Raw genomic sequence first — 25,749 nt, 5'->3', positions numbered from 1 at the left:
ATTTTTATAAAAAAAATTAATTGTAAAATAGGTTTTTGCTACTTGCACCCCCATAAATTGCCACCACATTATTTTAAAAAAATGTACCCTGCTTCATGGTGACATTCAGATTACCTATTTCAAAAATCTTCTAGAACAAGCTCAAGAATTTCCAGAACATTATTTTTGGAATAAGATTTTCAGAACATAATAACTTAAATCGAATTTTCAGAAAAAAAAAATCCAAAACATATGAGATGCTTTCTAAAATAAGTTTTATGGAACCTATGAGATGTTTTCCAAAAACAAGTTTTCTATAACCAATTTTTTAAAGCATATAAGATGTTTTTTGGAATAGGATTTTCAAAACAAAATTTATAGAATAAACTTTTCAAAACATATATTCCGAAACAAGTTTTCCACCAAACCGAATGATTTACTCTCTCTCTTTCTTTCAAAGAGTGCAACCAATTTGGATCAATCACTAAGTCAAAAATTAAAGCTGATAGTTAGAACGCAACTCTTTTTACTTAAGTGTATGACAACTCAAATATCACAATAGAGACTTGATCCACTTATCACGGGACAATTGATATCACGTGCAACAACGACATGATTGTGTAGCCAGGTCCTTTTGCTATTATTAGTATGGGTGCATGTCGTAATCATAGTATACAACAAATAAAAGCCCACAAAATGTGGGTGTTTCTTTATAGATCCCAAGAAGTTAACAAGCGCGATCCTTTTACATTTCAGAATGCTACTCCGTTGAATTTTTTGAGATAAGGAAGCCAATGAAAAAAAATGTAAAAAAAGTTTGCAAAATTATGTTTAAAGTGCAAAACATTCTAACTTAATTCAAATACTACTTTTATCACTCTGAAGCCAAATTCAAGTTTAATCAATAGCCAAACATTTTTTTTTCTAAATCACATTTGACAGAAGATAAAATAAATTTTGATACTTTCTACCATAAAACCAAACACATACTCAATTGAGTTCACCGCTTGTTAAGTTCTAGAACATGACTTGTGATTGTCCATTCAATTTCAGTTCTCCATTTCCCTTGTTTTCAACAAGATTTGCCTGTAGATGTTACTTTAGGGGTCGGTAACATGTGAAGCAAAATTTATCACATCTGGGATTTGGTACAAAGACCACAAGGTATTGTGTGAAATATTTTTCCATGCTAGTAATTGAAATATGAAGAAGCAATACTATGAAAAAGACTTCATCTAATGGGAGAAATGACATCTTAAGAAAAAAACATCTACAAATATTTATTGGTAAATGCTCAAAAAACACTATGCAAATATTAAGAAACTGCAGAGTAGGATACCAGCAATGGCAGCTGCATAATTGAACCTAGATGAACTGGAGGACTTCCCAGCGAACTCGCCGGGACTCAGCATCGGAGAGGAGGCCTCTTCCTCTGGAGGAGCTGCCCATCTCATAGGTGGATCAGCAGTTGGAGTGGGGAAAAAGGAGGTAATAGCAGGTGCAGTCCAATAAGGTTTATCTGTTGGAGAAGCTGAAATAGTTGGCTCACCATTTGAGCTGAAAACCAGTGAATTGGCTAAGAAGACAAAGAGAAGGACAAAGGAAGATAAGTTGGAGATGGTAGCCATGAAATTGTGAGAAGTTTAGCAGATCAGAAGGATGCAAATAATGATATAGGCTGGGAGTAGTAAAGATATTAATTTTTATACGGTGTTTTCTGAACTCAAATTCGAGGGACAGCATCGTTATGGTCAATTACCGTATTCTAAGTATTGTCTGTTTTGAAAATCGGTATTCCGTCACAGTTTTATTCTTAAAATACGTCTTGATAGATTGAGGGAGTATATAAACTATTTTTGACCTCGACTTTAACCTCGATTCCATGTGAGATTATATTAAGATACGAAAACATATAGTAATTTATATTCATCCATCACATAAGTTCTCTCAGTTCGTTTTATATAAAAAAAAAACATCAATATTTACATTGTTTTTTTTTCTTTATTTATTTGTTGTTATCCTAAGAGAAGAGATTTCATCTTGCTAGTGGATGGAGAAAAGTTTGAACTTTTGAACACAGTGGACCCATTTATATCAGTGACCCTTTGGTGCCAATTGCTTCCTGCACCATATCACTGCACACGATTTCAGCAGAAAAGACGAAATTGTCCTTAAAAACAATTTCTGAAATATGTGTTTTGGATTTTTTTTTTCCGGAACGAAATTTTATATTACAGATTTTTTTATCCGGAATGGGTTTTTCATTTTTGTTTCTGGATTTTCATTTCTGAAACACAATAATCTCTTTTCCAGATTTTGTTTTCAGAATGTATTATTTTCAATTCTTGATTTTTTTGTTCGAAATAGAATTTTAATTTTTGTTTCCGAATTTTTATTTTTGAAACTCAATAACCAATTCCAGATTTATTTTTTCAAAATATATTATTTTCAATTCTGAATTTTTATTTCCAAAATTAAGGGCATTTTGGAAATTAAAAAAATATGTGGGTGCAAGTTAAAATTGGTTGGGTGTACGAAGCATTTGCCACTTTGGTTGGTGCTGTCCTACCCCCATGTGACTGGTTTACGTAACTCCAATCAATTGCTAGTTTTGAAATAGTTGGGTGAGTAAATGAAGTATGCTCAAGGTCAAGAAATACAAAATCTAGAAAAGAGAAATACTTTTACATTATTCAATTACAATACTCTGAGTGAAATTAGTATCTAATATTAACAGGTGGAGAAAATGTTATAAGACAAAAAATATAACTATTTATATGCTATTAATCCATTAAAAATATAACTCTTTTATATGAAGTTTAATGTGTCATCAAAGAAAGTATCATATAAGATCTAAGATTTAATCAAAATATAATTTTGTTTTACTCTAGATCATCTTGTCACAAATTTTCAGGCTTTAATGGGTTTGACGTTTAAGAGTGAGAATCTTTCTCGACAAATGAGTTGTGGAGATTTTTTTTTGGAGAGAACTGTAAAAAATATTTATTTCACAACTCAATAAATTAATATTTAATTATATTTAGTTTATTTTTTAATTTAAAATAATATTATATTATTATTTACATTTTCGTGTGAAAGTAATTTTTTTCATTTTTTTATCAACAAATTTTCTATCTAAATGTCTATAAATATGAAAATTCTTTCTTTATCTTTTTTTTAGGTTTTTTAGACTTTACAATTAATAAAAATTTTAGATTTTACAATTTAAAAGATAAAATTGACTTATAGATTGTACAATCTTAAAAATATATTTTACTTTTTATTATATAATTTGAAAATAATTTTTTATTAAAAATAATTTTATATAATTTAGAAATTAATTTTGATTTTCAAATTATATAATCCAAAAAATAATTTTTGTTTGAGACTGCTTCCCTTCTCATAAAAAAAATTCTAAATTGTATAACTCAAGACTGTCATATAAATTGTAAAAAAAATAAAAATTGTTTGCATAAAAAAAATCAATTGTGTAATTTAAAAGTTATGATATAATATTTTATTTTAAATGGAAAAAATAATATGTTTTTTTTAAATGAAAAAACTGAAAAATAAAAAACATAGAATAAAAAGAAAACACAACCACAAAATCTAAAAAAAAAAATGAGTTAGCAACAACGACATAAAAATAGTATATATTAATGACAATTTTATTTTTTACTCATTTCATAAAGGTATTTCATGAAGGTGTAGAAGTAGAAGAAGTCTTGAGATTGATTGGAGGAAGAAATGTCCACTTAGGGTTGGATGGCTCGTGTGGATGTACTCTTCACAAGTAAAAGTATGAGAGGATATCAGTTATTTGGATTTAGGTTTTGTTGGAAAAAGAGAGAGGGAAAATATAAGTGTGAACAATAAATATTCTTTCCCTTTAAAATAAAGAGAAACAAAGAGAAAGTAGGTCAGCATGTGATTATTTCCGAATTTATCCTTATTAAATAAATTCAACTAACACAAATATTTTAATAAAATAGTAATTAATAATAAAATAAAAAAAAGTTAATAAAAAAATATATACTTATTTATAATAAACAAATTATATAATAATAATTATTATAAATATAATAATATTATTTATATTTAAAGGATCTTCTAATTATAATTTTTAAATTTATAAATATTTAAATTATTTATAACTATATAACAATTGACAATTTTACATATAATCAAAATTTTACATATAAATTATTATTTGTCAAGTAACTCATTTTTTTTTCAGAAATTAATTATTGAATTATATCGGATTATACTACTAATAATTTTAATTCATACAAATTTACACAAAGTATCTAATATTTGATTATTCTCTTTTTTAAAGACAATGGTAAATTTGTAATCTTACATTTTACACCTTTAAAAAAAAAATACTCTCCCAACAATCACATTACTCACAAACTTCAGTAAATTTTTCATACAAATCCACTCTAATATACCTCAATCTAAATACACTAATTTTCTTCACACTTTTCTCTCAAATCCTCACATATCCACTTCCTCAAATTTTCACACTTTCACTCCTCAATCCAAACACAATCTTAATGGCAACAAGTGAAACTTGTTTGAATAAGGAACATACTAGAATATGTATTCCATTGAAACCCTTAAAGTATGAATAGTTCTCCTAGATATAATAAAAGTGCTCACACCACCGGGTACGAGTGGTCATGGATTGGAATTTTCAAAATCCAATCTAGATCCAACGAAATGGATTATTTTAACTAGATCATATTTATTTGGATTTTTTCAAATCCATTTAAAATATATTAAATTAGATGAAATCTACTTTGTCAATTAGATTAAATGCACTTTTTCAATTAGATTAAATCCATCTCGATCTGGGCCCTAGCTGACTCAACTCGACATGGGCTCAGATCTACTCGGTTCGACATAAACTTTGGCCCACTCGGCTTGACATTGAACCAAGCCGACTCGGCTCGACAAGGGCCAAGACCAACTTGGATAATCGATTATGTCGTATTTTGCACTTGGTTGATAATCGATTATGGTTCTAATTTTCCAAATTTATGACTTTATGTTTTTTGAACTAATTTTTCAATGATTTTTTTTCAGACACAGTTTGATCAATCTTAGACTTGCATTGTGTTATGATTTTGTTATGTTCTCTTGAGGTATGTGTTTATTTTTTTAAAATTGTGTTTGGATGTTTAGTTTTATTTTGAATTTAATTTGTTTAAATTATTTTAAAGTAGTTGTTAATGAGTTTTTAATTTTAGATGTGAATGTTTAGGAAATTTGATTATCAAAGATTGTATATTGTTAATTGTTAATGTAAAAATTTCATGAAATTTGAATATGTTATTTTTGTGACATGAATTGAATTGAATTGAATTTATAGATTGAAATTAGAAATGAATATGTTATTTTAAAATATTGTTATTAAAAAAATTATAAAAATTGTTGGAGTAATTTAAAAAGAGAAAAACCAAATATAGAGAAGATTGTTTTCAACATTTTACAATGTTAATAAATAAATTTATGAATGTATAGATAGTATTTTTTTTTAAACTTTGAAGCTGTTAATAAATAAATTTTTTATTTAGATTTACAGAATAGACATTTTTTAGAAATTATTATTTTTACAGAATGTAAATATAATTTTTTTAATGTTATTTTTTAAAACAAATATTGTATTAATTAAAAAAAAACAGAAAAATATTACATAATAAATTAGAATTTTTAATAATATGTGTACATAGTTACATAAATTGTTAATGTTATTATGGAAAAATTTAAACAAATATTGTAGTAATTAAAAATAACAGAATAAGATTACATAATAAATTCGATTTTCTAATAATATGGGTAGATAGTTATATTTTTTTAACATTTAATGCTTTATTAAAAAAATATTTATTTATTTGAAATGATTATTTTTATAGAATGGAAATACAAATTTTGAATGTTATATTTATAATTTATTTTTCATTTAATGTTATGAAAATATATATAATTTATTTCTCATAATTTACGTAAATTGTTAATATTATTATTTAAAAATTAAATCAAATATTGTAGTAATTTAAAAAGAAAACAGAAAAAGATTACATAATAAATTAAATTTTTTACTGATATGTGTACATAGTTAATACATTTATTTATTTATAGTTAATATTTTGACATAATGGCAAATTTGATAATAACTGTTAACAGAAGTTTTTATAGAAATTAATAATGTTATAGAGAGTTTTATTGTTACATACTGGAAATGTAATTAAAAAAATTAATAATGTTATACAAATTTTTATTTTTTATTGTTACAGAATATAATTGTAATTTAAAATATTAAAAATATTATTGTACCAAAACCCTAAATCAAAAAAGTTAAGAGAACATATATTTATTTTTTGATTGATTAAATTATAATTTTGTTATTGTATATTTATTTTATTATATTACATAAATTAAATGATAGAGTCCATTATAATTATTTAAAATTAGATATTAGGGTTATTGTATTGGTGTAGTTTTACACTAACATAATAACCGCATTCAGTATGTTGTATTGACACTTATCCATAATCATGGTTGTGGATCAAAGTTCTACATTTCGTGGATAACATTATGAATTCAAGTAGCAACTACGACGAGGCAGAGATGGTACATTTTGAGGAAACGGTTGCAATTTATGATGACCTTGTTGTGGCGAATATGAATTTAATTTCACAAATACAAGAACAAATTAAAAAAAAAAATAATGAAGGTGCTTCAGTGATGATCCTTTGTATGATTGGTTTTGGATTGAATTTGTTACGTACGGGGCGTACTACAAGGAACTGTATTAGTGAGTTCCAACGACAAAAAGAGCGTCGCAGACAAGAATTGATGGAATATTTGGTTCACACTGAACAATGTCGTGATATTATTCGCATGGGACTAGAAGCTTTCCTTCAATTATGTCAACGAATACGAGGAACTGGACTTGTTAAAGATGCATATCGATCAACCATGGAAGAACAAGTTGCGAAATTTTTGCACATTATTGGGCATAATGTGAAAAATCGAAGTGTGTAATTTTTTTTTCATCGGTCTGGAGAAACAGTTTCCCGTCACTTTCACAATGTTTTGAGTGCAATATTAAGGTTAGAGGGGGAATTCTTAATTCAACCAAATGGAACGGTTGTAGAACCGCACATCCTTAACAACAATCGATTTTACTCCTACTTTAAGGTTTGTTTATGATAATATTATTTTAAATCACGTAATGTTATATTTATTTTGTGTTTAATAAAACTTATCAAATTTGGTTTACATTAGCATTGTTTAGGGGCAATAGATGGGACTCATGTACGTGTTAAGGTTTCACGTGGTGATGCACCTCGTTTTCGAGGGAGAAAAGATTGGCCAACTCAAAACATATTTGCAACGTGTGACTTTGACATGAAGTTCACATATGTCATGGCCGGTTGGGAAGGAACAGCCTCGGATTCAAGGATATTAAAAGACACTTTGGTACGAGACGATCATTTGGTTATTCCAGAAGGTTAGTTTTAGGAGATTGGGTGTGCAGAAAAATAAATAGGTTATAGTAGTATATACTAACGCAACTTTCCAATATCTTTGTAGGAAAATACTATCTTAGTAATGCAGGTTTTATGTTAAAACCAAATATAATAACACCTTATCGCGGGGTTAGATACCATTTGAAAGAATATTCGCGAAGAGGGTCACAAAATGCTAAAGAGCTATTTAATCTTCGACATTCATCACTTAGAAATGTAATTGAGAGAACATTTGGGGTACTGAAAAAACGATTTCCAATTATAGCCAGTGGGACTGAGCCCCATTATGATGTCGATACTATGACCAAAATTGTTTTAGCTTGTTGTATTCTGCAAAACTTTCTTCGCGGGGTCGACAATGATGAGGCTCTGATTGAAGAAGTAAATAATGAATTGTTACAAGAAGATCTCCAAGCGACCACCACCCATGCTTGTGACCATGATTATAGTCTAGGGTGTCATATTAGGGACACTATAGCAAACGAAATGTGGCAAGATTATGTAAACAATTAATTTCTTGAAATAATATATTTCCTTTGATTTTTCAATGTTTGTCATTCTAACTTTATTTAAGTTAATTAGATGGATCGTGGGAAAAATGTTGCTTCAAATTCATCGGGTTCTTATCGAGAGTTCACAAAGTGGACGGCGGAGATGTACCTAATTTTTCTCAATGCAATGATTGGCGAGGTACAAAAAAGGTGTAGAATTTATGGTAGCTGGACCACTCAAGGATACACTAACATAGTTATGGCTTTAAACGAGGTTGGCTTATCGGGTATTAAGAAAAATAATATGAAGAACCGTCAAAAAAGCCTGAAGGATAGGTGGAGGGAAGTCCATGATATGTTTGGGGGATTGAGTGGTTTCGCATGGAACCATACCACCAAACGTTTTAAAGCCGAGGACGAAGTTTGGAGTGAGTTGATTAAGGTATGATGATAAGTAGTTTTTATTGAACAAATACATTTGACTTCACATTTGGCATAAAATAATAATATGTGACATGTATGTGGGCCAAACCATCTGCGCGAAATGGCGTGTGAATCTCATTCCCCATTATGACCTCATGGAGGAGTTGTGGTCTAATGATAGAGCCACGGAAAGTCGGGTCAAGACAGCCCGTGACATGAATTCACCTCCTGACATGAGCAATTTTAGTGTCAACCTTGGGGACAATAATATGGATTATATCTTCGACCAACCGAACTATGATCATGCAGATGACTACGTCCCATGATCACCTGGTCCTAATGTCCAATCTAGTGATACTCCTTCTGACACGCCGTCAAACACTCCTTCTATGTCGTCTGCTGGCTCTGCGGGCACATCCTCATCTCGAGGATCAAAGAGAAAAGGCCCTACTATGGACGGTATTGATGAATATTTTGCATTGTTGAATACTAATCTTCAACAATGTGTGTCATCAATGAAGGATGAAAATGAAAATGTCTCTCAATTGGTGGATATCGCTTGTGCACAGGCAACGGCAGCTCAAGATATAGCTGCCCAAATTAGACGAAGAAATGACCTATATGTTGAGCATGTACACCACCATCGACGTCATGCCTCATACCAATACTCAGAGTCTGATATTTGGGCAATGCTCGTGAAGCTTAACATCCCGGACGAACAAGTCATGGATCAATGCTACGAGTTCTTATGTGAGCATCCAGGCAGAGTTAAACAACTATTTGGGATGCCATTTAAGCGTCGCATGACAAAGTTGATTGGATTTATGACTAAGCATTGATTTCATATTTGTGCGTCGGCGTTACCTTTGATTGTGTTTGTTTATTATTGGACATGTAATATTTGACTGTGTTTGTTTATTATTGGACATCTAATATTTTGCTTTGTGAACTTGTACTTTCATTGGCATGTAATATTTTGCTTTGTGAACTAGTACTATTGGGTTTGAAATGACCTACCATTATGTTTATGATATCATTTTAACTTTTGTTTAGTTATTTATTGTAGTAATTGCATTATACATGACATCATCATCCCAGAAACGTAACAGAACCCATAAGGGTAAATCTCCAGCAGAAGATATTGACGTTCCTCCTCAGCCAGCAACGACGATTGAACAAGTTCTTGATTATTCAAGATACTTTAGTACTAAACGTCAAATGCTGGTGTTTGAAAAAAAGTTTCACACAAGACCAGTATTACCACCTAAAGTTATGCATACTCCATCTTTTGCTGCTCCAGGATTTGAATTCCAAAATGCTCTGAATTGGCAAGGTTTACAACCTTTTCTTGGAATTAATCTTCCGTATTATGAGGACTTGGTAAGAGTATTTTATACAAATGTAAAAATCACACTTGTTGGTCACCTTGCCATTGAGATTTGCGGAACGATGATACACATTAAAGAAATGGATTGGATGATCATTGCTCATCTCCAGTATGACGGTCTTAAGTTAACGCCTGGGACGATCCCTGAGGAACTGAATTTTGATCGAGCACTGGCATTATCGTCCATGATTCGTGAAGATGTTGAAGGTGAAAATTTCAGAAATACCGGTAATCTGAAAATGAATGACCGATTGTTGCATTACACATAGGTGCATATCTTGTGCCCTCGTGGAAGCAACTTTGCACAACTACTGAATGAAGATATTTTGATATTGTGGTTAATAAAAAAATAATGTACGCATTAATTGGCCTCATTACATCATGCAACACATCATCAAATGTCGGGATAACAAGATGCCTCTCCCATATGCAAATTTGATCACGAGGATCTTGCAGGTGTATGGCTTTGACTTGTCGAATGAGCAACCAATAATGCTAGGCTGGAATCACTACTTTGGGAAAAAAAGTATGACAAAATTAAATATATTCCAGGTCAATGGCGTATGGCAACTTGGTAGACCTCACCATGCACACGAATAAGATGATGAAGAGGATGAATTGCCAACACAAGATGTTGAAGTTGGTCAACCTCAACCAGCAATCCCCAATCGAACTGAAATGTTAACCCAAATTTGGACGGGGATGCAAGACATGAGAGAAAGCATGAGGAACGTTAACATTCGTTTTGACAGTCTTGATGAAAGGATGGAGCGGAATGAACAAAGGATGGACAGATTAGAGGATACTCTGAATCATATTCATCGTCAACAAGGTCATTGATTGTCTATTTGCATTATGTTATTGTCTTTTATTTTATTTCTATTTTTTGGGTTGAACATTATTATTGTTATTTTTGTTATTTTTCACCTTGAACATTGAGAAATTCATATTTAACATTAAGCTTCATTTTATTTTAAATGCAAGTTGTTTAAGATTTGAATTCTATTATGATTAAAGTAAATCTTTCGGGTCCATTATCTAAATTGGAAAATTAATAACATTTAATACGTAGCCTTCAATGTCTGCACATGACATGACATCATCCTCTAGTTGCACTGGTTTGGTGCAAAATCACATGGTACTTTTACCCATGTTGCTGGGAGCACAAGTGCGTTCGTTGCTCCCATTTGTGATTGTGGACACTTTGCTGTTTTGAGAACAGCAACAATTGAAAAAAAATGTCGGAAAACGATTTTGGGATTATCCCAAGTACAAGGTGAATTTAACTCAATTCAGTTTCATGCAAACTTAACTTTGGTTATTTAAATTTTTTCGTTGTTGAATTTTATTCTTTTCCCAAAACAGATTACAAGTGGCATTGTTCTAGACTGTAATTTTTTCAAATGTTACAATGAAGACGTTGTCGATGACAAAGATGCAATTATTATCAGACAACGAAATAAGATATGCCTTCTAGAAACACGTTTAAAGGTTTCCACAAGAAGGGTTAAAATGTTATTACTGAGGATGTCATTTCTTTTTCTACTTAACATTATTATGTTTTTAAGTTTTCTATAATTTTAAATTAACATGTATTTATCTCTCTCTACATCAAATGTAATAATTTTATATATTTTTGCAACTAATTATTGTTCATGATATCTTTTCTTAAATTATATTCATGTTATTATTAATAGTAATCAAAATCATAATTAATAATAATTATATATTTATATATTAATATAACATAACATTTATTAAATAATCATTAATAACATTATAATTATCTACAAACAAAAATTTTACTAATACAAATATTTTCAATTAATAAAATTATAAACAAAGAATTCATATTTCATTTCTATATTCTATTTTTTTAATTCATTTTAATTTTATATTATTTTTTAAGTTATAATTGAAACTTACAATTATTTTAATTATAAAAATTATGTACAAAAATAATAATCATTTCTTTATTATTTTTTTACAACAAAAGTATATTTTATTATTATATATAATGTAATAGAAATTAAATAATATAATACTAATTATTTTAATTAACTTAAATATCTTTAAACTAATTAATATTTTATTTTCCTATTTATTTATATATAAGAGTAAATTTGTAATCTTACAATTTATACTATTCAAAATATATTAAAATACTCTCATAACTATTACATCATTCACACTTCACACTTTTCAATGAACTTTCTTCACACATCCACTCTAACATCTTTCAATCAAAACACCCTCAATTTTCTTCACACTTTCACTCACCCACACTCTCAACTTTTCACTCACCTACAATCTCTAATCCAAACAAAGCATAACATGAGCCTTTTACCAGAAGTATATAATGAGGTTTTCCTCAAAAGGTCCCTACTTGCCCAAGGATATGAAGCATTGTAATCCATGGCCACATAGTTAATATCGACTACCCAACTACGACTAAACAAAAGACAGTTTTCCAGAAGACTCCAAACTAATCTCGGGTTGAATTGAAACTAAGAATTCAAAATGTCTATGCCACAAATATCTCCCCTCGAAGGAAAAACCCCATTTCAAACGAAAGGAATGTTTGACATACCTACAAGTATTGACACGAAAAGGATAAATTGTTGGAGATACATTGCAAAGGGAACGAGGAGAGGAACTTGGAAAGTTCTAGAATGTGCCCACATATTTTGTATTCTGGAAAGTGAAATGTTAGGGGAAGTTACACGGAATTAAGGAAGTTATGAGACGTTTCAAAAAATAAAAATTGCAGAACTGATAGACAAGTGTCACGTGTAAAAATGGATGAATGACGGTCAGAGTCACGTCTTTCACAACATCTTAGTGACACATGTAAACCTCTTCACCTACTCAATTCAAGGTTGTTTCACCAACTCAATTCAAGGTGGGTCTATGTGTCCTCCTCATATAGATTGGAAATGTTAGAAATGTTCAATCAACGAGTTTTAGTTGTTTCTTGATACTCTCAAGTCAGTCCCAAAAGGATCGTCCTCGAAACCTGAATTTTGCAGTTTGTTGCTACCAACCTATATTTTCGACAAAATTTCCAGAAACTAATTAATTGTATCCAAAATCATGTGAAATCGTTTTTTATCATTCTGTTTTATCTGGGAAATCTGAACTAAGTAGGAGAAAGACATAATGAAAATAGATCAAATTTTGTATTCTCATTTATGATTGGTTCACTAGTACTATATTAGAGATTCATTATACGATACGTGATTACCCAGAAAAACACTTGAACCATAACAGTTAGTAAAAGCAGGATAGAAGCAAAAGTTTACCTCATTAAATGACTTTTCTGATTCAACTATAGATCAGTTGAAACTCAAATTAGCTTTCAGATAATAAAGGTATCCTACAAACAAAAGCGAACCAAATTTATGATTCCGCACACCAACCTTTTCCAAAGGATTTAATTCACGTAAACCAAAGTGTAGTAATATAAAGGGATACTGGCCATGGTTGAAGTTGCTGCACTTGTTAGATCCCAGATCCTTGAAGGATGAAAAATACCATAACTATCTTGTGAGATTCACAAGACAATTGGTTTGTAGCATGGTCCCTGCTGCATCCTACAGTAATGATGAGGGGTAAAAGATAAGACCGGAGTACAGATTAAACTGACAGGTCTACTTCTGGTAACCCCACTCAGACTAACAATAATTCCCCCCATGAACTGTGGTCCAATAGTCCAAGTAAATTCTAGAACAAAATTTAACCGTCATATCATATCTTCAGGATTAAGAATTAAATACTATATCTTTAAAGCTATTGATCCGAAATAATTGTATCGTTTTAAGTACAGGGAAATACATATGTAGATGTATAACAACTCCAGTAATGCTACAAACCAAAAAGAATTAATACAACAATCAATCCAACTCCTGCATCATTCCTCTTTTGGAATAGATCAGTGCAGAAACAAATAAAGGTTACAATAAAAGACCTCAATTCTTTTGAATCGGTAGATATCAACAACCAAGCTAAATTTATATCCAAGCCAATGCCAAAATCAGATCCTTTGAGTACAGCTTCTCTAACTAGAGAAGCCTAAGATGTGCCGTATCATTCAGCCTTTTTATCTGCCAACCAGTTCTCAGAGAATGCTGCAACACAGTCACCGATGAGTCATCTATGCAAAACTTATGTGACATCAGAGGGCTACATCCAAGAAGACCAGTCAGGAGACACTTAATTGGCACAGAATGTGTAAATAGTCCTATACAAGACACAGTAGGTGAAAAGCTGCTGAAGCCAGAATTATGCAGAGAACTTTGGTGGTTTACATTGCCAGAAGAAATTTCTTCTTCAATTACATCACCAGTGGTTGTGACAAACTGTAGCCTGCTTTTACCAGACTTTTTCCTAGAGAATGCAGGCCGATGCCTGCTGACCAAATCCCATTGGTTTGGAGGGAGAGAAGGTCCATCTTGGTCGTGAATTGAGTTTGTCAGAAGAGTATGGGAGTTGTGCTGTGCAAATGCATGGTTGTCATTTTGATGTGATGATAAATCTAATCTTAATTTTTCATGTAATCCCAAGACGGTTCCATTTAAGAAGTTAATCATCCGGAATTCTACTTGTCTAAGTGATTCACCAGAAGGTGCAGTAAAATCTGGCTGGAACCTGTCAATTAAGGCCTGAATTTCAGGGGTGTATATTTCTGATCGAAGGCAGCCTTCCCAATTCCCTTGACTAATCTCTGCAAGAGCATCAGAGGATTGAATTTGTTCCTCTGAAAAATTGACTTCCTGTTCATTGGAACTTTAAAGAGTAAGATTTCAAGCACAATTTTCTGGAATGCAGTAAGTCCTTTTCTGAAGTGATGCAACAGTGAACCATCAGATATGAAATTTCTGAAGACACATGAAATTTAATGTAAAATAATCATGCCATTACTACAGATTCAAGTAAACTAATTTCTAGAGTTTATTTTGCCAACCACTGAATACACTTAACCAAATCTTTCTGAACAACATTATTCAGTGTCGAGCATCAAAATCATAGTAATAATTGAAGTTTTTACAGTTTCCACCTTTTCCATCTTGCTTTGATAAAAAGGAGAAATTTCTATAACTTTTATTCATACAAATCACATCCAACACAAACAAACAGTAATCATTAGTTCGGGTAGCTTTGGGTTTTCCCCCCCACTCTGCAATTTCATAGATATGTTATGTAATCTCACTTCATTCATCTAACATTCATGCTTTTTAGCAAACTGCAAGTGAAAATATTCAACATTGGTCTTCCATTTATCATCAACACCCACAATGATAATTAATGCCATAAATTTTATTCTTAAGGTCAAAGTTGATGGCAAGAAAATGACATTACAGAACCAATTGAATGTGACATATATCTGGAAAGACTAATTTCACGCATGTATGAATAGAGGACCAAAATTACGTCACATGTATCCTTGAAGAATCTAAACAGATATTTATTGGTTTAAAAATGAACTAGCAGGATACAGGGTGTGTGGAATCTTTAAAAAACCTTATATCTTACTAAGGGTCTGGTTTTTAATAAAAAAGTGTTTGGCTATAGCTGGTTATAATCTGAACTAAATTTAAAATGAAATTGTTTAGTAAAAAGTCTAGTTCATAGTTGACTTTTCCAATCTAAATTTATCCCAATTCTTTTCCCTTCCAGTGTCTCTCCTCCTTCGGAGAGATTTCAAGGCTGTTCAAGGATGAGATAAAATTGCAGGAACCACCCTATCCACCCAAGGGTTAAAATAAGCTGACAACCACAAAATTTTACAATTCTATATAGAAATTCAATATTAGAATCAGTTTTGGAGTGATTATGAATTAAACTACACTCAACCTTGACCTGTGATTTGTTTTATATGCACTCATATAGGTTGTTTTCTTTTATACCATTTAAAACTAGACATCAAAGTTGAAGAACATCCCCTTAGTATTTTATCTCACTTAATAAAAGTGAGTTTCATAAGCATCTACCAGTATTAGCAGCTAATTGTTCCTTAAACATTCCATTACTCAGTTAACATTATTATCACTAAATACCGATACAGTCAGCTAACATCTGGAAAATAATACAAGGTACCCAACTTTCTTCCATGTATTTTATCTCAGATTTGCCCTATGACAACATCCACTAATTTCAGAATTGAACAAAATACTAGATCAACAAATTTGTAAACAGAAAGAAATGGAAAGAAATTGAAGGCAGAAAATGCCAAACTTCTGTGGACCTTTTTCCAATTTTAGTTGTCTACTGTTCTATGCCCTACTGCTTTTAAGATTACATGAGAAGTGAATGTATGATAACAACTTAAGTTGGTTTTCCACTCTAATATTTAAAGAATTGAGTTTTATGCTAAATTTCATGTTACAAGGGAAATGATTTGAAGTCAATATCAATTCTCTAAAATATTAGAGGATAAAACCAACTTAAGTTGTGATCGAAGGATACACCCACTTCTCTTGTAATCTTAAAAGTAGCATGGCTCCAGAGAGCATGGTAGCCTTAACATCAATCTAAATAACACATGGTATATTGATATGTAACCCATCTATCAAAGACGTCAATTCAGTATAAGATGTCCTAAAAAAGTAAAACATATTATTATAGTAAAACAATAAGCAAATTGTTGGGTTTTTTCTATGGGAAATAATGCACATAACTAGTACAAAATCAACATCAAACGCAGTCTCATATCAAAAGGAACAATGCTCTAAAAGAAAACATGAGTCGGTATTATTGTAGACAAAATAAAATGTTATAGTTTGTCTAATTACTGGAATATTCTAACCTATCTTCCTACAAAAGCTTAAACAACATAAAATGCAGTTAGAAAGCATTCAGAATACTTGGCAATAGCACATCTGGAACAAACATACATAAACACAAATATTTTGAAATCTAAGTGATCCTTGCACTTGCAGACGATCAAGCACATTCAAACCAAATATTCTCATTTATCTTTCTACAAAAGCTTAAAAAACATAAAATGCAGTTAGAAGCATTCAGAACACATGGCTAGAACACATGTGGAAAACATATACATAAACACATATATTTTGCAATGCTGATGATCCTTGCACTTGCAAACAATCAAGCACATTCATATTAAGTATTCTCATTTCCTCCTACAAAAGCTTAAAAAATATAAAATTAGAACTTAGATGCATTCAAAATACATAGCAAAAACGCATGTTTTGACACACACACATAAACAGTCAGACTATTTCAAAATGTAAGTGATCCTCGAAATTGCAAACAACCAAGCACATTCAAACTAAGTATTCTCACTTAAAGCCATCCGCAAAAGCTTAAAAAACATAAATCGCAGTTACAACCATTCAAAATACACGGCAAGAATGCACGTGGAACATTTAAAATGTAAGTGATCCTTGCACTTCCTCAAAATTGAGCACATTCAAACTGTGTAAAGTACCTTTGACACTGACACCGCCGTGGACCGAGCCCGATCCAGCGGCGACGAATACACGGCGCTGAACCGGACCCCCTGCGACTTGAGGAACACGGCCATAGCCCTGGCCTGGCGCATTCCATTGGCGGTGAGCGCGGCGGCAGGGCAGCGGCCGCCGACCATGTCCGGAGCCAAATTTAACTCGCACTCGCCGTGGCTGATCAGGAAAACCTCCGTCACGGCCTCGTCATCCGGCACCATCCCGTTCGCGGAGAAGCTCCGCGAGAGTGCAGGTGGCGACAGCAGCGGCGGCGGCGGCCCGAGGACGTTGTAGGGATCCCAGACCTTGATCGAGGGCCCGAGGCGCGGCGTCCCGAGCGACGAGAGCTGCGGCGAGAGCGGCGACGCGGAGGCGTGGCACGGCAGCATCTCCGGCTCCTGTTCGAGAACCTTCTTCACCATGTGGTTCCCCAATTGGGCCCGGCCCAACAAGGGCCCGTTGAGGTTCCTCTCATCTTCCTCCTCCTCTTGGTCTTCTTCCTCCTCTTCTTCGCTCTCTTCCACAACTTGCAATGACTGGTTCGCGCCCATTTCCAGTGGGTTCGCGAAACGGCGTCGGATCGCGCGAGATGCGGGATTTTATCGCTCGGATTTGAGGCGCATCAGTGGGGGCGAGAAACGAATGAAAATCGGTAGAGAATCGTGAATGAACGGAAATGAAAAGAAGTAGATCTCGCTGTGTAGGGCTTTTCGATCTTCATTGGATGCGGGTTTTCATGGTTTCGTTTCAGTGGTTCTTCGGAGCTAAAATCTACCGTGTCACATGAATATGTAATATACAACACTTACCACCTATTCACTTTTTTTTTTTGTCTTGCCTCGTTAATCCCTGTTTTTTATTTTATTTTACTACCATATACTCTTGTGTTTTAAAAGAAATTATTTTATTTTATTGTCTTTATTTATTCTTTTAAACGTGTAAATAAAATTAATTAGAATAATTTTAATTGAAATTATAAATGTGTATATAATAAATTATAAATGTTTAAGTTATAATAAATTTTAAAACAAGATATGATTTTCGTCTTTATAAAATTATAAATGTTTGTTTTTTGTTCGGATAAATTATTTTTATCCTTTTCTCTTTCAGAATTATAAATGTGTTAAGGGTTAAACAAATTTCAGATTTCTAATATATTACTAATCTTTGTTTTGAGTATTTTTTTTCAAATTGAATATCTAATAAATTAAAAACAATTGTTTAAATATTTACGGTTATTGTTATTGTATGGGCTAGTCATTTTCTTTATTATTATCCTTACATGACCACTCCTTGTTTTATCTATATACCGAATAATGGATAGGTTTCGAGAGTTTGTTTTCCATCAAGGTTAGTCATGTATTCCTTCTCAAGCTTGTCGGGCTCTCTAGTGGTCAGTCCTATGTTAGTTTTGGGGAGTCCTTGAATCGGAAGGGTAATAATGAAGCTGAGATTAGCTTGGCTCGATCCAATGTGTTAGAATTATAGGCCTTAAAAAATAAGGGGTGAATTGTTTTTGAAAGATTTTCGCAAGTATTGAAGGTAGAATGAAAGACTATGAAGAATAAATCAATTAGAAAATTGTTCGGCCAATTAGAAAACTGATTTTAGTTTGATTCCAGAAAATCAACTAGTTTTTTTGCGAAACAATCATTTGTTTATACCAGCATAATTCAAAATCAAATATAAAACAGTTTAATAAGTGTAAGGATAGAGAGATTCACACAAGATGTTTATACTGGTTCACTTTTAACCAAGAGTTACATCGAGTCCTCAACTAACCACTGAGAATTCACTATATAATCAAACCTAGATTACAAACAACACACCAAGAGTGATGATCTTGAACCCCTCAAGCACACACACACCACTCTTTGACAAAACACACAGTTTTCAAACCAACCCTCTGGAACTACACCCACCAAATCACACAAAAATATAATGTTTAGAGAATAAGAGAATAGAATACACTTGGATAAATCAAAGATTAAAGTTCAGAATTACGAGACAATCCTATTTCACACTTGAGATGATCCAAAAGCTCTTTGAAATCTTAAAAATTGTTTTTGATTGCTCTCTCTTTCTTAGTTAATGACCAGGAGCGTAAAACAACCTTTTTATACTCCAATGAGATGGTCAAAGCAGTTAAATCAAGAACCAAAATCAGTTTGAATCGTTTTAAACAGATTGCTACAGCTTAACAGAATTCTGTTAAGGTTTTCAGAAAAACAACCAGTTGAATTCTCGAAACAACCAGTTGAATTCTTGAAACAACCGGTTCAATTAGTTTGACAACAAAGTCAAAACAAAGCCAAGCTTTTCAAACTCATTTTAAAATCCACTAAGTGTCAAACAACCGATTGAATCGACATTTCAACAGGTTGAAATCTCACACTCTTTAAAAAAAACTCATCTTTTTCAAAAGGATTAAGATTCAATTAACCTTGGATCATCATAAAGAGTGGATTAACAAATTAAAAGACTACTAGACACACAGACACAACCAACAACAAGGTATTCAAGCATTCCTCTTGGATTTGGAGAAACAAAGCACGTTGTTCAACAATCTCCCCCTACTTGATGAAGACAAATGTCTGGTTTGCTTGTGTTGTAGTGTTTGAATTTGATAGGTCCTGCAAAAAAGACTTTGTGCATATACATAAGCATACATAGCAGCAGTATAACCCAGATTTAAAAAGGAACACAAAAACCAGTTTTCTGCATAAGCCTTTAAGCAGTAAAACAGTGTGTAAACCAGTGTAGAATAAGGTGCAGATCAGTGTGTATATCAGAGTTATAACATAAAACAAAATAAAGCCCCATAGAGTGTAGAGTAAAATACAACACAGAAACCACCAATTATCCTCCTATTTGTCTTCACATATAGAATAAGAGAAGGGAGAAGAACAAAATTAAGAAAAAATTTGAGAATCAAGAATACCCAACTCATTTCTTAAGAAGAAAAACCTTTCCTTAGGCAGCGGCTTAGTGAAGATATATGCAAGTTGCTTTTTAGTTTCAATAAACTGAATTTCACAATCCCCAATGCTCACATGATCCCTTATTAAATGGTGGTGAATCTCAATGTGCTTAGTCCTTGAATGCCGAATCTGATTTTTAGTGAGGTTGATAGCACTTGTATTATCACAAAGTAAAGCCACCTTGTTGACCTTCAAGCCAAAGTGTTCTAGTTGTTGTTTGATCCAAAGGATTTGAGCACAACAACTGCCAGTAGCTATATACTCAACTTCTGCAATTAAGAGAGCCACACAAGCTTGCTTCTTACTATACCAAGATATGAGGCTTGAACCAAGAAGATGGCAAGTGCCACTTGTGCTCTTTCTATCCAGCTTGCATCCTGCAAAATAAGAATCAAAATATCCAACCAAATTTCTAGGAGAGTGAGAGGGATACCATAAACCAACATTGGTTGTGCCCTTAAGATATTTTAGATTTCATTTGGCAGCCTTGAAGTAAAATTCTTTTGGATTTGATTGAAATCTAACACATAGGCAAACAACAAACATGATGTCGGGCCTGGTAGCAAAGAGATAAAGCAAGGAACCAATCAATCCTCTGAATTTGTTTTGATCTACTGCTGTTCCAGCCAAATCATCATCCATATAGCAGCTTGTTAACATTGGTGTGGATGCCTATTTGCAGTTTTTCATCTCAAACTTCTTGAGAATCTCCTTCCACTACTTGGTTTGACTTACGAAGATGTCATCCTTTGATTACTTGACCTGCAAGCCTAAGAAGAAGGATAACTCTCCCATCATAGACATTTCAAACTCTCCCTATACAGTTGCAACAAACTCCTCACATAGGCAGTCATTAGTAGCACCAAATATGATATCATCAACATAAATTTGAACCAAAAATTATGATAGATTTTGACATTTTAATAAAGAGTCTTATTAATTTTTTCTTTCTCATAGCCATGAGATAAGAGAAAATTGTTAAGTCTCTCATACCACTATTTAGGGGGTTGCTTGAGTCCATACAAAGCCTTTTTCAGCTTGTACACATGGTTAGGATGTTGATGATCTTTAAAACCGGGTGGTTGTGAGACATAGACTTCTTCATTGATGAATCCATTGAGAAATGCACTCTTCACATCCATCTAAAATAGTTTGAAACCACTCATACAAACAAATGCAAGAAGTAATCTCACACTTCCAATCTAGCCACAGCTGTAAAGGTTTCATCATAGTCAATGCCTTCTTCTTGATTATATCATTTAGCAACAAACCTAGCTTTGTTTTTTGTTATCACACCAGATTCGTCCAATTTATTTCTAAACACCCACTTAGTTCCAATGATATTCATGCAATCAGTTTTAGGAACAAGAAACCACACATCATTTTTAGTGAATTGATTCAGCTCATCATGCATGGCAGAAACCCTATTTTCATCTTTAAGTGCATCACCAATTGATTTAGGTTCAATTTGAGATACAAAAACCATGCTTTTGTAGTAATTAGAGATAGAGTTCCGAGTAGACACTCCCTTATCAATTTGTCCAAGGATGTTGTCCATAGAAAGTTCTCGTGGAATTTTCAATTCTTTGGGCAGATCTTCCTGATGCAAAATTTCAACAGGTTGTTTGCAAGATTAAACCAATTGTTTTTCTAGACAGGATTCCAGCTTCTACAGAATGGTGTTTTGATCATCTTCTTCTGCATAATTCTTCACAGATTCTTGTTCTGCATGGTTAGTCTCATCAAATACGACATGAATAGACTCTTCCACAGTCTTAAGCCTTTTATTATACACTCTATAAGCATGTCGAGTTAAGGAATAACCAAGAAAGATACCATTATCCGCTTTCTCATCAAACATATCAAGGTTTTCCTTTCCATTATTTAAAATGTAACACTTGCAACCAAACACTTTTAAATGACCAATGTTGGCTTTTCTTCCATTAAATACTTTATAATGGGTTTTCTTCAAAATTGGTCTAATGAGGATCTTGTTTATCACATAGCAAGTTGTGCTAACAGCATCAACCCAAAAATATTTTGGCAAATAAGACTCACTCAAAATAGTTCTAGCAAGTTCCTCAAGAGACCTGTTTTTCATTTCCACAAGCCCACTCTGTTGGGGAGTTCTAGGAGCAGAAAAGTTATGGAAAATACCAAGTTTTTCACAAAAACCATTGATTTTTTCATTTTGAAATTCCCCCCATGATCACTACGAATGACACAAATGTTACTGCAACACATGTTTTGTAATCTCTTGGCAAGCTTTTTGAATGCAGAAAATGCATCACTCTTGGATTCCAAAAACAATGTCCATGTGAACCTAGAGAAATCATCAACAATAACAAGTGCATAGTAGCTTCCACCAAGACTCATGGTTCTTGAAGGACCAAACAAATCCATGTGCAACAGTTCAAGGGGTTTGGAAGTTGAAACAATGTTTTTTAGTTTGAAAGAATGTTTAATTTGCTTCCCCTTTTGACATGTTTCACATATGTCGTCTTTCTCAAACTTGAGTTTGGGTAAACCTACCACAAGATCTTTTGAGATCAACTTATTTAGATGATTCACGTAGATGTGTGTTATCCTTTTATGCCATAACCATGATTCCTCATGTTTGGTTAGAAGGCAGCCAATAGATGCAAAATGTGAGATATCAAGACAGACATTGTTGATCCTTTTACCAATCAACAAAAATTCTTGTGATTTGGGCAGTCGTATCTCACATGTATTGGGTTTGAAGGTTATTTGATAATCTTTGTCAGTCAACTGGCTTATGTTGAGGAGACAAAGCTTGAGTCCTTCCACAAATAGCACATCATGGATCAAGAAGGTATTCTTGTCTCCAATGGTTCCTTTTCCAAGAATTTTTCCTTTGTTATTGTCTCCATATGTCACATGACCTTCTTGCTTGAGGAGTAGATTGACGAACTTGGTTTTATCCCCTGTCATGTACCACATGCCATTGTCCAAGTACCACATGCGCTAATTTTCCATCAAAGAACCCTGCAAGAAACAAAATAAAGGAGCAAGATTTGGTCCCTTTTAAATTTGGGTCCATGAGCATTAACTAGAATATTAGAAACCTTAGAATTCTTAGGAATCCACTTTAAAACACCTTTGGGAACATAAATTTTCCTTACTCTGCAGAATCTAACAGAGTGGTCTCTTTTTATGCAATAAAAGCACAAAACAACCAGTTGTTTTGACAAATCAATAGGTCGTTTTTCAAAGAAACTTGAAAATGACTTTGAAAATGATTTGTTTTTGCTATTTGGATTAAAACTCGGTACAACTTTTCCAAAAACACATTTTTGATATGCAAGAACAATTTCAAAAACTCAGATCGCATAACTGATAACTTTGCATGTACTATGGGTTGTTTCATCTCAAAAGCTGTCATAAAGAAGTAAATGAAATTAGTTAAATGGTAAAAGGTCGTAATTATCTATGAGAGAAGGTAAGGAATGTCATTACCCATGTTAATCAATTGTCGTTTGAGCTCAGCATTTTTGAATTTTTTGTTGAAATTCGATGCGATATGGCGTATGCAATACACAAAAACGAGGTCGTCTCCTTCCTATCCAACTTCTTCAGATTGTAATGCTGAAATTATATTGGTTCCTCTATCAGTAATCATGCACAAATTCGGCTGAGGTGTCACACATTGTCGCAATAATTGGAAGAACCAAATTAAAGCCTCCCGAGTCTCGCCTTCAACAATCGCAAACGCCAATGGTAATATGTTTCGGTTCCCATCTTGAGCAGTTGCGGTCAACAATGTTCCGTGGTATCTTCCAGTTAGAAATGTCCCATCAACTTGTACAATGGGCTTGCCAAAATTGAAACCATCGATACAAGGCTTGAAAGACCAAAACATGCGATCTAACGTGTAACAATAATTGACTTGAACACCATCAACCATACAAGGAAAAGCAATATACTGCACAATTGTCCCAAAATTGCTTTCTTTTACTGCTTCCAACTATCTAGGAAGATCATTGTAGAACTGTTTCCAATCGCCAAATGCCAAAGCAAGAGCTTTCTGTTTTCCCAACCAAGCTTTTCTATACGTGATAGTATAGCCATGCAGATTTTTTATTTCTACAATTAAGCTTTTAATTGGGACAGAAGGATTTGCTTTTACTGAAGTCAGCACCATGGACGCAATATGGGTTGAATCCAAATTAACACGGTCTGCCGTAAGATTTGTTGACAAACAACTATGTTGTGCATCAATTTTTTTTATCTCCCATTGACTTTGGATTTTACTAAAAGATGAACGTAATCTCCATTCGCACCCTCCATCATGATGTATGCATCGAGCCACATATCTATCTGGCTTTGATTCCACGACAACAAATTTGTAACTGTTGTCTATGTGGTATTGTTTTATGGCATTCAATGTCGCCTCCTTTGACATGAAAGACATGTGCTCATTGAGGTTGCAATCAATGTTATGTCTGGATTGACTGCCAGACGGAATATATTGTGAAGATCTGTTGAACTGATCTTCATCATCCAAATCAAAGTCGTAGTTATCTCCATCTTCACTTATGTCGTCCACGATGTCTCTAATTATTGGTTCTTCATGCTGGCTTAGTGACGTTCCACCGACATTCCACGTGTCCATATGCATTTTTAAAAAACATGATAAACAAGAATGTTACCGAAAATTTACATTACCTTTACAACTTTCTTTGAACTTTATACTAGAAAGAGAAAATAATATATCTCACAAACCTTGTCCTCAATTTTTTTTACTTAGATGCAGGAATTAAGACAAGAAAAAGTGTAGAACAAAGAAGGAGTGCAAGGCTACATGGTTGCATTGTTGTTCCGTTGTATAACAAATGTTCTGTATGAGTACAATATAATTTTAACATAATTTTTGAAATTTTTATTCATAAGTCAAGTCCTCAAGTACTTGTGACAGAAAGCCATCACTCCACGCTACACTTTGTTTAATTTTTTTTTCCAATTTCAATAACAAAGAAGTTGACTTTACCATTGGCAACTTTGGAAGAAGTTGCATTCACCATTGGCAACTTATATTGAAAGTTGCCTTCATGGTTGACAACTTTGCATAGGCACCAAATGAAAAAAGTTCACACACCATTGGCAACTTCAATTGCAATTTTGTGCACCACCAAGCAATGCTTTATTTTCTCTCTGGCTTTATGTTCACATGGCTATAGTTTTCATGGCAGAGATTCTTTTTTCATGGCAGAGATTTATTTTGGAAATAAAGTTTGAATTGAAACTTTCATTTCTTGAAACTCACAAGCAACTCTATTTAATAGAGTCTATCTCATATGCAAAACACTCTCCAACTTTGCCATTGTTCCAAAGTGCTTAGGTGTGGCATTCAACCACAAAGGTAAGTTCTCTCTAATATTTTAATTATTTAATTAATTGTAGTAGCAAGCACATGCTAATAAATATTATCAGTATTTTAGCTCTCATAAATTGTTTTTGTATTTT

At 32.8% G+C, this 25,749-nt stretch overlaps 2 protein-coding genes across 2 annotated transcripts; both read right to left on the bottom strand.

The window, feature by feature from the left end:
- Nucleotides 1-1,283: 1,283 nt before the first annotated feature.
- LOC137838287 (uncharacterized) lies at nt 1,284-1,607 on the bottom strand. Its single transcript, XM_068647537.1, has one exon. It carries the CDS (start codon nt 1,605-1,607, stop codon nt 1,284-1,286), a length of 324 nt encoding a protein of 107 aa, XP_068503638.1.
- An 11,972-nt stretch (nt 1,608-13,579) lies between these two features.
- On the bottom strand, nt 13,580-18,124 carry LOC137837257 (uncharacterized). The gene is made up of 2 exons (XM_068646214.1): nt 17,269-18,124; nt 13,580-14,590 (listed from the first exon to the last, which is right to left on the bottom strand). The coding sequence occupies exons 1-2, from the start codon at nt 17,833-17,835 to the stop codon at nt 13,880-13,882; spliced, it is 1,278 nt and encodes a 425-aa protein (XP_068502315.1). The 5' UTR covers nt 17,836-18,124; the 3' UTR covers nt 13,580-13,879.
- Between the last annotated feature and the right edge of the window lie 7,625 nt (nt 18,125-25,749).

Source organism: Phaseolus vulgaris, chromosome 4, assembly GCF_000499845.2.
Source record: "Phaseolus vulgaris cultivar G19833 chromosome 4, P. vulgaris v2.0, whole genome shotgun sequence".
NCBI lineage: Eukaryota > Viridiplantae > Streptophyta > Magnoliopsida > Fabales > Fabaceae > Phaseolus > Phaseolus vulgaris.
Note: the sequence above shows the minus strand (reverse complement) of the source record. Positions and strands in the feature narration are given on the sequence as shown.